Here is a 16,229-nt window from a genome sequence, read left to right as displayed (position 1 = left end):
GTACTGTGATAAGCCCCATTTCCACTGTAAGGCCGACCCAGAACTGGAACCAGAACTTTCCAGAACCAAGAGCTTTCAAGAACCTGTGAAGTTCCGGGACCAAGTTCCGCTTACGTTTCCATATAACCAGAACTAACCCGGAAGGTCCCAAAAAAAGACCAGCAGTGCTGCTGGCCCCGCCCATAGGTTCCCAGAACTCAAGTTTAGTTCTACCTCAGGAGCAGGACCTAAAAAAAGGTTCCAGGAACCTCTTTTGGAACCGGGCCGTACGCAATGGAAACAAAACCAGAACCAAAAAAATAGGTTCAGGTTCCTGAAAGTTCTGGTTCCACCTTGCAGTGGAAAAGGGGCTATTGAGCCTTAAGAGTGGACTAGCATTGTCCCTGTGTGGTTTGGTGGCGCGGCCGGGATCACAGTGACATCACAGTGACGCTTCCCATGGAGGATGTGGTGGTGGGTGTGACTCTGCATGCCACCCTGGGGACACCGGCGCTGTGACGACGCTTCAGGGGGCACAAACATGGTGGCCTCGGCTCCCATCCGCTCAGCACAACTTGATTTATTTCAGGACGACTCACTGATACAACTCCGCGTGACAGTTTGTGTGTGTGTGTGTGTGTGTGGGTGTAAACACCAGGTCCAAAACTTGTTGGCGCGTGCGCGCACGTGCATATGTTTGTGTGTGTGTGTGTGTGTGTGTGTGTGTGTGTGTGTGTGTGTGTGTGTGTGTGTGTGTGTGTGTGTGTGTGTGTGGAGATGCTACTCCAGTCCAAAGGTGCTGGTCTCTTCCACGGCGGTCAGGAGTTTGTCGTACAGCATGGTGTAGGACGGATAGGGAGGAAGGTCCAGACGGTTGAAACACGTGTGAGCCCTAAAACACGCACACGCACACACGCACACACGCACACACACACACACACACACACACACACACACACACAAAGGACATGAGTTATTTGTATTACATTCTCATAAACAACACACACATTATGGACGTGGAATTATTTTATAGATCAACTACCAGTAAGACTCCCTAATCAGGGGATAAGCGACCGTCAGGTCGCAGCGTGATTTCAGAGCAAAATATGTAGGAGCAGTGTCCAAAAAAGTGTTAAAAAAATCAGCCAGATGGTGGCGCTATATGGGACAGATCATCAGGTCGCAGCGTGATTTTAGACCAAAATATGTAGGAGCAGTGTCCAAAAAAGTTTTTAAAAAAATCGGCCAGATGGTGGCGCTATATGGGAGAGATCCATGTTGAAGACATGAGTGTAGACCAAGTGTGTACCGATTTGTGTGATTTTAGGGCAAAATTTGTAGGAGCAGTGTCCAAAAAAATATTTTGCAAGAGTCGGCCTCATGGTGGCGCTAGAAGAGGGCCATGTGAGAAATGAGTGGAGGTGGAGGTTGTGATTTGGCAGCCAATGAGTGTGTGTGCAAAATTTGGCATGGATCGGGGCAACGGTTGCGGAGATATGAGAAGGGCAAAAGTGTGACGTGTGACCAGAACTGACGGACGGACTGACTGACTGACAGCCGGTGGAGGTTTTGATAGTAACTGCAACCAGACGGTCGCAATTAAAACAATAGCAGATATGCACAGCACAGCACTGAGTGCCACGCTGTGAGCTTGTAGATCTGCTAAATCTAGATTTTTGTTTCAAGTCTTGATACATATTTTCTTTTCACTGTGATTTCACACTAACAGAATCCCTTTTATGCCCATATATGGGGTTCCCTGATGTCATCAATATTAAGCCTATATCTAACAGGACTACAGACAAGGATCTCCATGTATGGACAAAAAAAGGGTATGATGTCAGGACTTTCACATAAAGAATAACTGAGTAAGCATGTTTGGTCTCTTACAGCATATCTCCATATACAGTACATGGATCTCCATATATGGGTACCAGGGGTCTCCATATATGGGTGACTGGTCCGATATACATCACTGGCCAGATGGCCAAGAATTGGTGCAACCTCGCCCTTGGAGCATATCGCCCAGGGGCGTCTTACAAAAATAGCAGATCTAGTCATTTTTTTCCTTTATAGTTTTAAAAATAGCAGATCTAGTCATTTTTTCCCTTTATAGTATAGTGTATAGTAAGTGAATGAGACTCAAAGTTACCCTAGCTGACAAAAAATCTCCAAGGGATTTTGAATTTCAAACTCTGTTAGATATGATACTAGACACCTTTATGAACACATTGATGAAGACATCGTTTTCTTCGCTTTGACAGGTATTCTGATAATATTCCCTGACTATTAGAAGAAGGATTTAGAAGACATTTTACAGAATCGGGTCAAAAATATTAAAATCTTGATGATTTTTCAAAAACAGCAGATCTACTCAGTAATAAGTAATAATGCATATTAACGCGTTCCCCCGGTCTTAACACAACGTACGCCAAAGTAACTAGACAAGGCCACTGGAGGTCGCTGTGACAAAACTCAGTTGTCTCGTCCAGAGACGAGTAAAGGGTTAACATTGTTACGTGCATGCTGCATGCATGCTACATGCCGACCCTGGTGCATATGTCATAACGTGACGCGCACAGAAGCAAAATGGAGCGTCTATGCTGCAATGACTCCTATTCTATGCTGAAACATAAAAACGACTTTATCTCTGAATAAGGTGCAAAGAACGCCAGGGAAGCAGAGATCTGCTTGTTTTCACGGCGACACTATACCGCGATGGTCGGCCCCGGTTTGGATTTTAGTTTCGCGAGCGTTTGTAAACAAACGGATCTTCTTCCTCAATCGTCAGCGGACACTCACGTGCACACGCACGAAGCTTCCGAGGCTCTTCAAAATAAAGCGTAAGTGAACGGCGGCACCAGCAACAGCTAGAAATGTTAGAAACCTTGGCGGCCGTTGTGTTAACGGGGTTAAACCTGGCTCTGGGCTGACCTGGGCAGCGCGGTGGTCTTGCCCCACTTCTCGATGCAGAAGCGCCGCAGCCCGTTGGAGCCCCGCAGGGCGCTGAAGCCGTCGTAGGGCACGCTGGACGTCCCCGTCACAAACTGGAGCAGCCGCAGACGCTGCTCGTTGTTGAAGCGCTCCACCGCTCCCCAGAACCACCGGATCACGATGTGGCCGTCATGATAACCTGCAGAGAAAAAATAGCATTCTATAAGCAAGGGGCTTCCAGTAGTGGAAAAAGTAGTCACATTCTTTACTTAAGTAAAAGTATCAATACTGTAATGTACAGTAGATGTACTCTGTTACAAGTAAAAGTCCGGAATTCTAAATGTACTTGAGTAAAAGTATGAAAGTGTTGGCATCAAAAGTACTTAAAGTACCAAAAGTAAAAGTACAACATGTTTGAAATTACCCGATCTACAAGCTCACAACACGTCGCATCGCGACACATTGTGAGCTTGGAGATAAAAAGCCCCCAGGGGGGTCCCCAAATTATTTGGGGGGATTCCCAGATGATCAACTTAACCGATTTCGTGCCGCCGACATGAACGGGTTAAATGTCCAGCGTGCCTCCCGCAGGCTCCATAAACGGCCGTTATCTTATTTTGAAGGCCAGAAGTCGATTGCGTAAACACTTCCGGTTTGACGTCATGACGTCATTCACCGGAAGCGATCATCGTCAACATGCGGTTGTGTAATGTCCGACCGGAGCCTTTCAACATGTGTTTTATTAGCGAGAATCTAATGCCATCCTTGGCTTTAAAAGTGTTGTTTGGAGATAATGGACATTAAAGATGAGATCGGCCGTCGGCCTCCATGTTACGGGATGTTTTGTGCACGTGGATCCGTGATGATGATGAATCGGCGAGTCCAATCATGCCAGAGGTTCCCAACGGACCATAGGGTGATAGTGCCAGCGTTACAGTATTACAGTACTTTTACGCGAGTATACTCGGGATCGGCACTCTAACTACTCGAGTATTTTTCACGAGTATACTCGGGATCGGCGCAAAATGAGTTAATGTGCAACATTGTTTTGTCACTCAACAGTAAACACACCAACATAAGTTTTAAGTGTGTAGAGGGTATCTGCACATTTCTAAAGTGACAATTTAGGACTTTGTAATACCTCTAAAATGACAAATTAAACATTGGCCAAATTGTCAAATATTAGAGGCAGAAATTGTGAAAATAGCAGATCTACATGCTCCTCGCGCTGCGAGGCGTTGTGAGCAGTGGCGGTTTTAGAGGGGCTTTGGCCGCTTAAGCACCACTATTTTCTGAACTAGCACCAGTAGTTTTCGGGACTAGCAAAATCGGGAGAGACACGGTCAGACGGAGAAAAGTGTGATACCCAAGCGCAGTACTACTCCTAAACAACGGCACTTCTCTCTCTCTCTGTTTCTCAATGTCTGTCTCTCTCTCTCTCTCTCTCTCTCTCTCTCTCTCTCTCTCTCTCTCTCTCTCTCTCTCTCTCTCTCTCTCTCTCTCTCACCCTCATCACTCTCTCTCCCATGAACGTTTGGTTGCACAAAAACACACGGGTTAAGCTACACTTTTTCCTGTTAATAATAACCTGCGTGAAATAAGCTGAATTGGGAGGTAAACGGGAGACCTTTATTGTGAAAGTAAGACAGGAAACGATAGTTGTTGCTGGGTTGGCCCTAGTTGTCGGTTTGTTATGTTAAGCTGCATTGGTTTGCAATAGCCTACTAGCGCGCAGTTTAAGTTATACATGATGAATGAATGGAGAGCCAAAACAATTTGTATTATCAGAACAGTTTAGCATACACATTAATTTGCGAACGGGGGCGGGGGGGAGAGAGAATACAGTCTGCAGTCCATTTCAGCGTCATCTTGCAATGCGCACTGACTGGTCCATGGGAAGTATGAAAATAGCCGATCTACATGCTACAACGCCAAGAAGGCACGCAGGAGGACAACTTACAACCCATATAAAAGAAAAATTATACACTCAATTGAAGTTCTTTATGAGGAGATGTTATGGAAACTGTACAAGATCACCACCAAAAGCCTTTACAACTTTCCCAAAGTTGCATGTAAGAGATAGGGGCTTTTCATCAATCTTTTTCCAAAAACTGGACTGGATAAACAGGATAAAATAGCTGCTCTGCTGTTGATTGTTGGTGAGTACACTTGACTGCTGCTGCAGCTTGCCTATGCCGAACTCTTTCTTGATGTCAAAAGTTGTCCGCTGAGACAAATGTTAATTAAATCGAAAAATAGCAGATCTAGAAGTTCACAACGCAGCGTGAAGCGACTCGTTGTGAAGCTTGTAGATTGGCTATTTCACTTCTTTTGTTTGGGTTTAGTTTCTCTTGGTTCACGACACGGGCTAAAACGTTTGGGAAGCAATACCATATCATGCTTGCTGTAGTAGACAGAGTGGTGTAAAATTAAGTAGATGAACTGAAAAGCTTTTGGAACTGAATGATTATATGACACTGGTGTTGTCTGTCTGTTGGAGTGTTGGTACCTAGCTTTTGGAACTGAATGATTATCTGACACTGGTGTTGTCTGTCTGTTGGAGTGTTGGTACCTAGCTTTTGGAACTGAATGATTATATGACACTGGTGTTGTCTGTCTGTTGGAGTGTTGGTACCTAGAATTCCATCTACTGGCTGGTGCATGTGGAGAGAGGCAAAGGGAAAGTGTTGTGTGCCGTTCCCGATTGTTTAGTAAAAAAATAAACCCTGGAAACCTTTATTGTTTATGTCGGACTTCTGCGTTGTTTGCGGCGTGAGTTTCGGTGCTATAATCAAATGGTTTGCGGATTCGGAATCACAAGAATCTTAGCTTTAAAATGGTATACAGCTTGCAAAGAAATAAAAAGCTCCCTGCAGCACCCCCTGCTGCTCAGGGCTAGAACCGCGCCTGGTTGTGAGCATGTAGATCTGCTATTTTCACAATAGAACCGTGTTATACAAAACGTAATGCCTCAACTCTTAGTGCTCGTCGGGGCGGGGGGGGGGGGGGGGGGGGGGGGGTCCCCAGTCAAAATATGATTATTTTGGGGGATCGCTGCCTGAAAAGGTTGAGAACCAGTGGTCTATGGAACAGACAGACAGACAGACAGACAGACAGACAGACAGACAGACAGAGGGAGTATACCTCCTCGGTACTCGGTGTTGTTCCTCCAGTCTGTCAGGTCGATCTCGGCGGTGCCCGGCGATCACCAGCTCCAGCTCCCTGGCATCGAACACCGACACCATCCTGCTGTCAATCACCTGGACGGACACACACACACGAACGTTGAATGTTGTTTTTGACAGCAAATTTGGATTTAGTTTTAGTCATTTCCAGTTTCCAATACGTTTACTACTACTCCACTACATCTCGGATCCGAATATTGTACTTTTACTCCACTACAATTATTTGAAGACTGTAGTTACTAGTTACTTTGCAGATATGCATTATAATATTATAAAACATACATTAACCACTTTAGCCCTATTTTACAACCGTGGCTATTTGAAAATAGACAATCTAGAAGCTCACAATGTGTCACATACACGTTGTGACTTGTGAGCATGTAGATCAGCTATTTTCAAACATTTTGTACTTTTACTTTTGGTACTTTAAGTACATTTTGATGCCAATACTTTTGTACTTTTACTCAAGTACATTTTGAATTCTGGACTTTTACTTGTAAGGGTGCCCTCAGACCAGGTGGTGTGAGAAGTGAGTGACAGCTCACTTTGGGACGGAATAAGCTCTCTCTCTGCGTTTTTAGCCAGCCGCGCACCAGAAGAGTTTATCCACTGCAGACCATATTTTGGTGTGAGGGCACCCTAACGGAGTATTTCTACATTGCAGTATTGATACTTTTACTCCATTCAGAACTGGTACACAATAGTGTGTATCATCATTTTGTGCTTTACCTATTGAAAAATAGCAGATATACAAGGTCACAGGCGAGCTTGTAGATCTGCTATTTTTGAAAAATCGTGAAAATTAGAATTTTGACCCGATTCTATAAGTGTCTTTTGAATCCTTCTAAGACTTTTTGAAAAACCTATGTTTCTATGTCAGCAATCTGGCAAGCCATCGTCAAAGAAAAGGTCCTTTTCACTTAACTGGAATTCAGTTTAGTCTGTTCTTGAGAGACTACTATGTCAGTGGTTCTCAAACCTTTTCATGTGAAGGACCCCCCCAAAATGATATGTATTGGACCACCCAGAAACAAAATTGGAGTTACAAATGTTCGCTTTGAAAATACATATAGTCAAAGATTTGCACACATTTTCACGACTTTAAAAAAAATAACAGATCTACAAGCTCACAGCGTGGCACTCGGTGCCGCGCTGTGAGCTTGTATATCTGCTATTTTTCACTGGTTAAAGCATTCAATAATTCTAGGCCTAAATGGGTTTTAAGTAGGACATTTGAGTACTTTTTCGAGCATTGCACACCTCATAGAAGCCCCTGACCAGGGCCTCGGTCTGCTGCACCACACCCCTCTCCACCCTCCACTTCACCATGCGGTCCATGTACTCCTTCTTGTTCTTCTCTGTTACGTTGATGTTGGCCCCGCCCCCCTTCAGCTCTCTCTCTGTCACCTATAGGAGGAAAGGACACATGTGTCACCTACAAGATAAAACATCTGTCACCTGTAGGAGGAAAGGACACATGTGTCACCTACAAGATAAAACATCTGTCACCTATAGGAGGAAAGGACACATGTGTCACCTACAAGATAAAACATCTGTCACCTATAGGAGGAAAGGACACATGTGTCACCTACAAGATAAAACATCTGTCACCTGTAGGAGGAAAGGACACATGTGTCACCTACAAGATAAAACATCTGTCACCTATAGGAGGAAAGGACACATGTGTCACCTATAGGAGGAAAGGACACATGTGTCACCTACAAGATAAAACATCTGTCACCTATAGGAGGAAAGGACACATGTGTCACCTACAAGATAAAACATCTGTCACCTATAGGAGGAAAGGACACATGTGTCACCTACAAGATAAAACATCTGTCACCTATAGGAGGAAAGGACACATGTGTCACCTATAGGAGGAAAGGACACATGTGTCACCTACAAGATAAAACATCTGTCACCTATAGGAGGAAAGGACACATGTGTCACCTACAAGATAAAACATCTGTCACCTATAGGAGGAAAGGACACATGTGTCACCTATAGGAGGAAAGGACACATGTGTCACCTACAAGATAAAACATCTGTCACCTATAGGAGGAAAGGACACATGTGTCACCTACAAGATAAAACATCTGTCACCTATAGGAGGAAAGGACACATGTGTCACCTACAAGATAAAACATCTGTCACCTATATGAGGAAAGGACACATGTGTCACCTATAGGAGGAAAGGACACATGTGTCACCTACAAGATAAAACATCTGTCACCTATAGGAGGAAAGGACACATGTGTCACCTACAAGATAAAACATCTGTCACCTATAGGAGGAAAGGACACATGTGTCACCTACAAGATAAAACATCTGTCACCTATAGGAGGAAAGGACACATGTGTCACCTATAGGAGGAAAGGACACATGTGTCACCTACAAGATAAAACATCTGTCACCTATAGGAGGAAAGGACACATGTGTCACCTACAAGATAAAACATCTGTCACCTATAGGAGGAAAGGACACATGTGTCACCTACAAGATAAAACATCTGTCACCTATAGGAGGAAAGGACACATGTGTCACCTATAGGAGGAAAGGACACATGTGTCACCTACAAGATAAAACATCTGTCACCTGGGGGAAAAAAAACATCTGTCACCTGGGAAAAAAAAATATCTGTCACCTATTACAGATTGACACCTATATATTTGTTTCTATGCTGAGACCATGTTGTTTGTATGTTTATTATTCTTATTCTTATTTATTATTCTTATGTATTTGTTTATTTAATGTAGTGGGCTCACTGTGTGTGTGTGTAAGTGTGTGTGTGTGTGTGTGTGTGTGTGTGTGGGGGGGGGGGGGGGGGGGGGGCTGTCATTTTGTTTTGTTGCTGTTGGTAGTCATGGTTGCCAGTTCCCACCTGATGTCATGTGGGAGTTCAGACTCATCCAGACCATAATGAACAACTGATAGCTTGCATAACATCTTCAGGCTAGGACTTAAATCTAACATGTACAGGTCATCAGTGAGTGTAGTGTATGTGGATCCTCCAAAGATGATGATACAATCTCCCACCATGCAACAGCACATCCCAGGCATCCTACAGGGGTCTTTCCCCTTGGTGTCAACTTGATTCCAGGAAAAGGTCTCTGGACTGAATTTCCACAGATTATTGAAGCACTGGTTCCCATTCCAGCCACCAAATATGTACAGCTCTCCATTGTAGGCAAAGGCTGAATGACAGTAACGTTCTTCTGGGAGAAGCTGTGCAGAAAGTGTCTTCAGCCAGCAGTTGGTCTCTGTGTCAAACACAGTATTGTTGTTTAAGTTCCCCTGGCTCCCCCAACCCCCAAATACAAACATCTTTGTTCCAATGATGGTGGCAGAGTTACCTGCTGAAGCAGGAGGTGGGGTTCCTCTGGTGTTAATTAAAGACCAGCCCATTATAGTGGTGTCCAACTTGTACATGTCATTAGTATATACAGACAGCTGGGTGTATCCTCCAAACACATACATGACCTTCTCCAGGACACAAGCTGAGTGCAAGCTCCTTGCTTCTGGAATAGTCCCAGCAATATTGGGTTTGAACCAACTGTGGGTGTCAACATCAAAGGCATAAAGCACATTGCAGTAAGGATGTCCTCCCCAGATGTAGACTATTTCTTCTATCAGCACAGCTGTGTGGCCATAACGCCCGGTTGGAACCTCAATGGGACTTTGTCCTCTTCCATTTGTCACTGGGGGCAACTTCCTCCAACGCAAAGACAAGTGTTGAAGATGTGGACTTTAATCTGGTCCTTGCTGTTCAGGTAGTTGTTGTATCCTCCCAAATGAGTACAGCTTGTGTCCGACTACCACAGCAGCATGGCAGAAATCCTTAGCTCCTCCTTTTCAGATGTATTGTCCAGTGAATCATTTCACACTCCAGGACCACTGAGAATCAGTGCAACTAATTTACTGGATAAGTTGTTAAACAACAATTTAATTAGTTGGAATAACTGTTGAATGACGTTTGGTTATTGGACGGTTGCTTTTAAAGACCAAGTGCATTTGGTTGTGATGACAATGTTGTGATGTCATTGCGTGATGATGTAATGATGTAGTATTTGGAATTTGGATCCATCCAGACTAGTACAGAGCCCTGGTGGATCCCATTCAACTAATGAAGAGGGTTTAAGTCATTAGACTGTCATGATTAAACCCACACACAATCTGAATATTATGCAGCGTGAACACCTGAGGCAGATTATGTCTTCTAAAACAGTTTTCTGAAAAAAAAAAAAAAAAAACATATGTTGCTACCGTATATGAGTGGTGCTCAACCAAAGTTATATATTTGGCAGTGGACCCCCATGTGAAAATGATATTGCATCTAAGTGGGCCAATGAGACACTTTTGTGTAGTTTGGTCTGGTCGTTTTTGCGTCATCATGCAGACAGACAGAGAGGCACTTGGTGATATGTTTTTGATTTTTGGTATGGTGTTGGGTATGGTTATAAGGTTTACAAAAAACATCGCAAACAAGTTGGGCTCGCCCCCTAGTGGTCTGTTAGCGATGAATCAAATTTTAGATAGATCAGTATGAAACCCCAATTAATTGATGGAAGAGATTCATCAATGGATTCTGGGTGCTATTGGGTATGCTAAATAACATACCAAAAATGTAGGAAAACATTACTTCTGGAAAGGCATAATTTTCAAGATGGTGTCTACAATGGCTGCCAGGAACTTAAAATGCCTATAAACTGGGATTTAATATATAAAAAATCATAACAATTGTGCACTCGGTGATAAGATTTACATTTTTGGCATGATTCAAAAATCATCGCAAACAAGTTGGGCTCGCCCCCTAGTGGTCTGTTTGCAATGAATCCAATGGAATAGTTCAGTATAAGGTAAAAACCCCAAATAATTGATGGAAGAGATTTTTCAATGGGCTCTGAAGAAAAACTAACTTCTGGAAAGGATAATTTTCAAGAGGGCGTCCACCAAGGTTGCCGGGAGCTGATCAACACCATGCCAAAAATCTAAAGCTTGTCAACCAGTGCCCAATGTTTACGAATTCCCCTCCCAGCTAAAAATAATCATATTTGAACTTGAGAGCCACTGTGGTGCTGTGGGCGACATTGAGAGCCAGTGCACTGACCCAGTGGCGTCAGTTCAGAAAAAGCTAAGGTATGGCAACATGACTGGTCTTGCACGACACCAGTCATGTTGCCATACCTTAGCGACAGGCATGATACATTTATTTTAAGAAGTACATTTTATTCCCACCCCCCCCCCCCCCCCCCCTGTTTCTACGGTTTCTTGGGCTGGATATGGCAGCCTGGAACGGTTGTTCAAGTGCAGCTAAACTTGGCATGTTAGTAAACATGACACAATTAACAATAATGCATTGCACCTGTGCAGCTGACCTGCGGAACCTGGGAATATACCATTTTGTCAAGATGGGGAGAATACAAGTGTGGAGAATATAATTATAATACCTTGTCAAAGTGACCATTTTGTTAAATTTAGCATTTGTAGTTACTTTACTCTAAGTTAACAACATAATAACCAGCGCAGATAGACAAAGAGACATCCATGGATTCATATTTAAAAGTAACTTTTATTTTCCCCCTTGGACCCAGGGTATGGCAGCTGCATACCCCTGCCATACCCAATTGACGCCAGGTCACTGACCTGTCCAAACACCTCCTCGTTGACGGTGAAGGTCAGCTCCAGGACGTCCGTGATGTCGTTGTCCTTCATCCACTGCAGGGACTGATGGAACTCCTCATCCAGGTACTCCAGATCACTGAGGTCTGTCGCTCTGCACGCACACACGCACACGCACACGCACACACACACACACACACACACACACACACACACACACACACACACACAATAGCTTGATTGAGTGAATGCAGGGACGTGCAGAGAATGTTAGAGAGGCAGGGGGCTGAAATGTATAAAAGGGCCTTTTGGTGAAAATGTCGAAAATAGGAGACCTCCAAGCTCACAACGCGACGCGTTGTGAGCTTGGAGGTCGGCTATTTTCTGTGCTTGATACCACACTAAACCAAGCATTCCCTCCCAGCTATTACCAAGTCAATACTGGAGATGTGGTGTAACGGCATGGATTTCTACACAGAGAGGGACATTCTTTCAAAATAAGATGCTGCATTCAAGTTCAGGAGAGTTTGGACAAGGCAATTCTCTTGAATGCTGCCTTCAGGTATGGCATGGAAAGGAGGGCATTTGCATTTCTTTCCCCATCGCGAAAACTGCATTCACGGTCTGAGAGAGGGCACTTTTTACAGACGGACAAAAGGGCAGGGGGCTCAAGCCCCCTTTGATGTCTAATATGTGTGCCTGATTGATTGATTGATGTGGGCAGAGGAGGTGTGCAAAGGTGTTCTAATAAGCTTAAAGTGCCTATGACATGGCCCGACATGATCATAATGACACAAGAAGTCATGTGAATGAAGGGAAACATAATAAAATCTGCGAAGTAAATCGTTACCAAGAAATGTCTTCACCAATGTGTTTCTAAAGGTGTTTTTCGTGCAAAACAAATGCTTGCAATGGATTCAGCATCATGAAAAACCCCTAGTTTGACCACTCACATGCTACATAAAGCATATTTAATTTTTGTATTTTTTTTTTCTTCATACTGTAGTAACTACAGTATGCGTGCGTGTGCGTGTGTCTTCTAAATGAAAGTCCTCGTCGCCTTCACAACCTTTCCCTGTGGCCAGCAGCAGTAAACGGCCAGTGGAGTAAACACAGCAATCGTCCCATAGCTTGGGAGGGTTGTAACCGCCTACCAACAACCGTCATGTGTTGGTAGGGGTGGGCGATATGGAAAAATACAATATCACGATATGTGTCAAAGCTGTATCACGATACACAATCTTATCAAGATAATTTTTCATGACGGTTTTTCTGGTTATTTAAATGTAACAAAAACTAAAATAAAAAGGAGTAACAGAACATTTATACCAGTGGTCTTCAAAGTTGGGTCCCTAAATTGACCCTTACACGTATGTATCTCTCTCTGTGGTGAAGCGTGTTGAACCAAAGACGTACACGGGCGCAAAAAAGAAGTATGAAAAAAAGACAAGTCCACCGTCTGAAGCAGACTTGAGCCATTAGAGGCAGTGCCGAGCAAGCCGCTAGCGATGCGTACGCTACCAACAACTCATTGGTGTGGTTGCTATAGGCAACGCACAACTGTTCTCAGCACAAGAATCCTTTTTCCACGAGCGTAAAAGTGAATCTTTTGGCCACGCTTCACACACTGGTGTCACTGTTGTCATGCTTCACTTGACATCACAATATCGTCGTTGAAGGGGGAAAACCTTGTATGTCCAAAACTGTTTGTTTTGCATTCATCATTTTAAAAATAATTTAAACTAGTGAAGTGCGAGGCGTTGTGTGCTTGTAGATCGGCTGTTTTCACTACTTTTGTGCGACGGCCTTGTTCGATGAAGCAGGGCTTTGCTTTGCGAAAGAACGTACACATTTGAAACTTGGAGATACGAGGTTTCCACCCGACAACGACACTATAGAATATAAATGGTAAGACTGAGTTCATTTCCCAGTGGGTTCCTCGTAAGTACGGTGTTCGGTTGCGTTGGTAGCTTTGCGTATTTAAGCCCGTAGCCCAATCAGGGACCAGCATTTCTGGTAACGTCATCATTACCAGCCAATGAGGGACCAGCATTCCTGGTGATGCCACTGGTGATGACACTGAAGGAACACCTCATGGCGCGCTCTGCTGGCGCTCATGTATGGCCTAATTGTGCACAAGGCGCAAGTTGGCACCTCAACAGAGAGTAGTTCTAGTTGTCATTGTTGGCTCGCCTGAAAGGCGAAAACACTATGTTATCTTCATTAGTGAGTTCCACCGCATATTTCCGCCGCATATTTCTGCCGCAGACAGTACAAAGGCAGGGCCCTTAGCCAACGAGGCGCAATTGGTGGAAAAAAACATCTGGGAGTGGTGTTAGCTGGAGTATTGGTTGAGCTTCACATGACAGTTAGCACACTGCAGAATATAGTCATGTTGGCAAACATAAGAAATGAAGAACAATTTATTTGATTAAGAGTTTTTATTTTAGTTATTGTTGTGGCCTCGCCTGAAAGGCGAGAACACTGTTATCTTCATTATTTATATATAGTGAGTTCCGTCACAGACAGTATAAAGGCAGTTATTTATATAGTGAGTTCAGTCGCAGACAGTACAAAGGCAGGGCCCTCAGCCAATGAGGAGCAATTGAGGTGTGGAAAATCTGGGAGTGGTGTTAGCTGGAGTATTGGTTGAGCTTCACATGACAGTTAGCACGCTGCAGAATATAGTCACGAGCGAGCCCACACTGTTTCGTATGAACAGTATTTCTAGTTGTTGTTGCTGTTGGTAGTCATCTCATGGCTGCTAGTTCCCACCTGATGTTGTGTGAGAGTCCAGGAGAAAAGGGCATGGATCAGACAGACAGACATACAGACATTCTGTGGTATCTATGTTAGACGGTAAGACGGAATTCGGTTTCCAGTGGATTCCTCAAGACTTGCGTCACTGCCACCACACTTGCAATCTCCCACAATTGAACCTTTCTAGTTTTAAGTTCCGTCCGAATAGGGACGGAATGTAACTCTTCCTCCTCCCTTGGAGTATGTGGAACCAAAGCCACTAGGGATGCGTACGCTTCCGACAACTTGTTATGGGCAACGCAATATTGTTCTCAGTACGAGAATCCTTTTTCCAGCAACGTTTTTTTGTTAACCTTTTGTAGGAGCGTAAAAGTGAAGCTTTTGGTCATGCTTCGACATCATGATGTATGAAATAAACGGTAAGATGAGGTTAATTTCCCAGTGGGTTCCTCTTGACTCGCGTTGCGCAATTTCGGAGAATTGTACATTTCTAGTTATTTGCGCCAGCAGAGCGCACAGGTACTGCGTTCGGCTGCGTCTGTAGGTAGGTAGTCGTGTGTTTAAGCCAGTAGCCCAATCAGGGACCAGCATTTCTGGTAATGTCATCATTACCAGCCAATGAGGGACGAGTATTCCTGGTGATGCCAGTGGGTGATGACACTGAAGGAAAGCCTCATGGCGCGCTCTGCTGGCGCTCAAGTAGTCCACACATGCCCTACTTGTGCACAACACGCATGTTTGCACTTTGACAGAGTGCAGTTCTAGTTGTCATTGTTCTTGCTGTTGGTAATCATGGCTGCCAGTTCCCACCTTATTATTTACATAATTATTGATTTATTATGCATTTGTTTCGTTTTTTTCTTGTTTTGTTTGTCTTGTTGTTCATTCAGTCGTTGTTGGTAGTCATCTCATGGCTGCCAGTTCCCACCTGATGTTGTGTGGGAGTCCAGACTGCTCCAGACCGTACTGAATAACTGCTAGCTTACATAACGTCTTCAGGCTAGGACTCAAGTCTAACATGTAAAGGTCATCAGTGAGTGTAATGTATGTGGATCCTCCAAAGATGATGATACAACCTCCCACCATGCAACAACACCTCCCACATATCCTACGGGGACCTTTCCCCTTGGGCTCAACCTGCTTCCAGGAAAAGGTCTCTGGACTGAATTTCCACATATTATTGAAGCACTGGTTCCCAATCCAGCCACCGAATATGTACAGTTCTCCATTGTAGGTAAAGGCTGAATGACTATAACGTACTTCAGGAAGAAACTGTGTAGAAGGTGTGTTCATCCAGCAGTTGGTCTCTGTGTCAAACACTCTGATGGTGTTGTTCCAGCTCCAGCTCAAGTCGAAGTCCCTATAGCCTCCAAATACAAACATCTTTGTCCCGATGATGGTGGCAGAGTGACGGTTTGAAACAGGAGGTGGAGTTCCTCTGGTGTTAATTGAAGACCAGGCCATAGTGGTGGTGTCCAACTTGTAGATGTCATTAGTGGATCCAGTCCGGGTCCATCCTCCATGAATAAACATGACCTTCCCCAAGACACAAGCTGAGTGGCTCTCCCTCTCCTCTGGAACAGTCCCAGAAACCTGTGGTTTGAACCATCCAAGGGCGTTGACATCAAATGCATAAAGCAGGTTGCAGTAAGGATACCCTCCCCAGAGGTAGACAGTATCTTCAATCAACACAGCTGTGTGGCCCTCTCCTCTGGAGGGAACCTCAAGGTGACGTTGTCCTCTTCCAGGTGT

At 44.3% G+C, this 16,229-nt stretch overlaps 1 protein-coding gene across 1 annotated transcript in view; it reads right to left on the bottom strand.

Annotated features, from left to right (window-relative positions):
- Window positions 1–759: 759 nt before the first annotated feature.
- The window catches only part of hecw1b (HECT, C2 and WW domain containing E3 ubiquitin protein ligase 1b), a gene marked incomplete at both ends in the record, with an annotated part of 102,724 nt that continues 87,254 nt past the window's right edge, over window positions 760–16,229 (bottom strand). The window contains 6 exon segments of the mRNA XM_080725985.1: window positions 760–871; window positions 2,914–3,112; window positions 6,058–6,112; window positions 6,114–6,173; window positions 7,359–7,505; window positions 11,742–11,871. Of these exon segments, the coding sequence (XP_080582111.1) occupies window positions 760–871; window positions 2,914–3,112; window positions 6,058–6,112; window positions 6,114–6,173; window positions 7,359–7,505; window positions 11,742–11,871 (703 nt within the window).

The sequence above is a fragment of the Nannobrachium achirus genome (genome assembly GCF_963921795.1).
Source record: "Nannobrachium achirus genome assembly, chromosome: 5".
Taxonomy (NCBI): domain Eukaryota; kingdom Metazoa; phylum Chordata; class Actinopteri; order Myctophiformes; family Myctophidae; genus Nannobrachium; species Nannobrachium achirus.
This window is presented reverse-complemented; position numbering and strand designations above follow the sequence as displayed.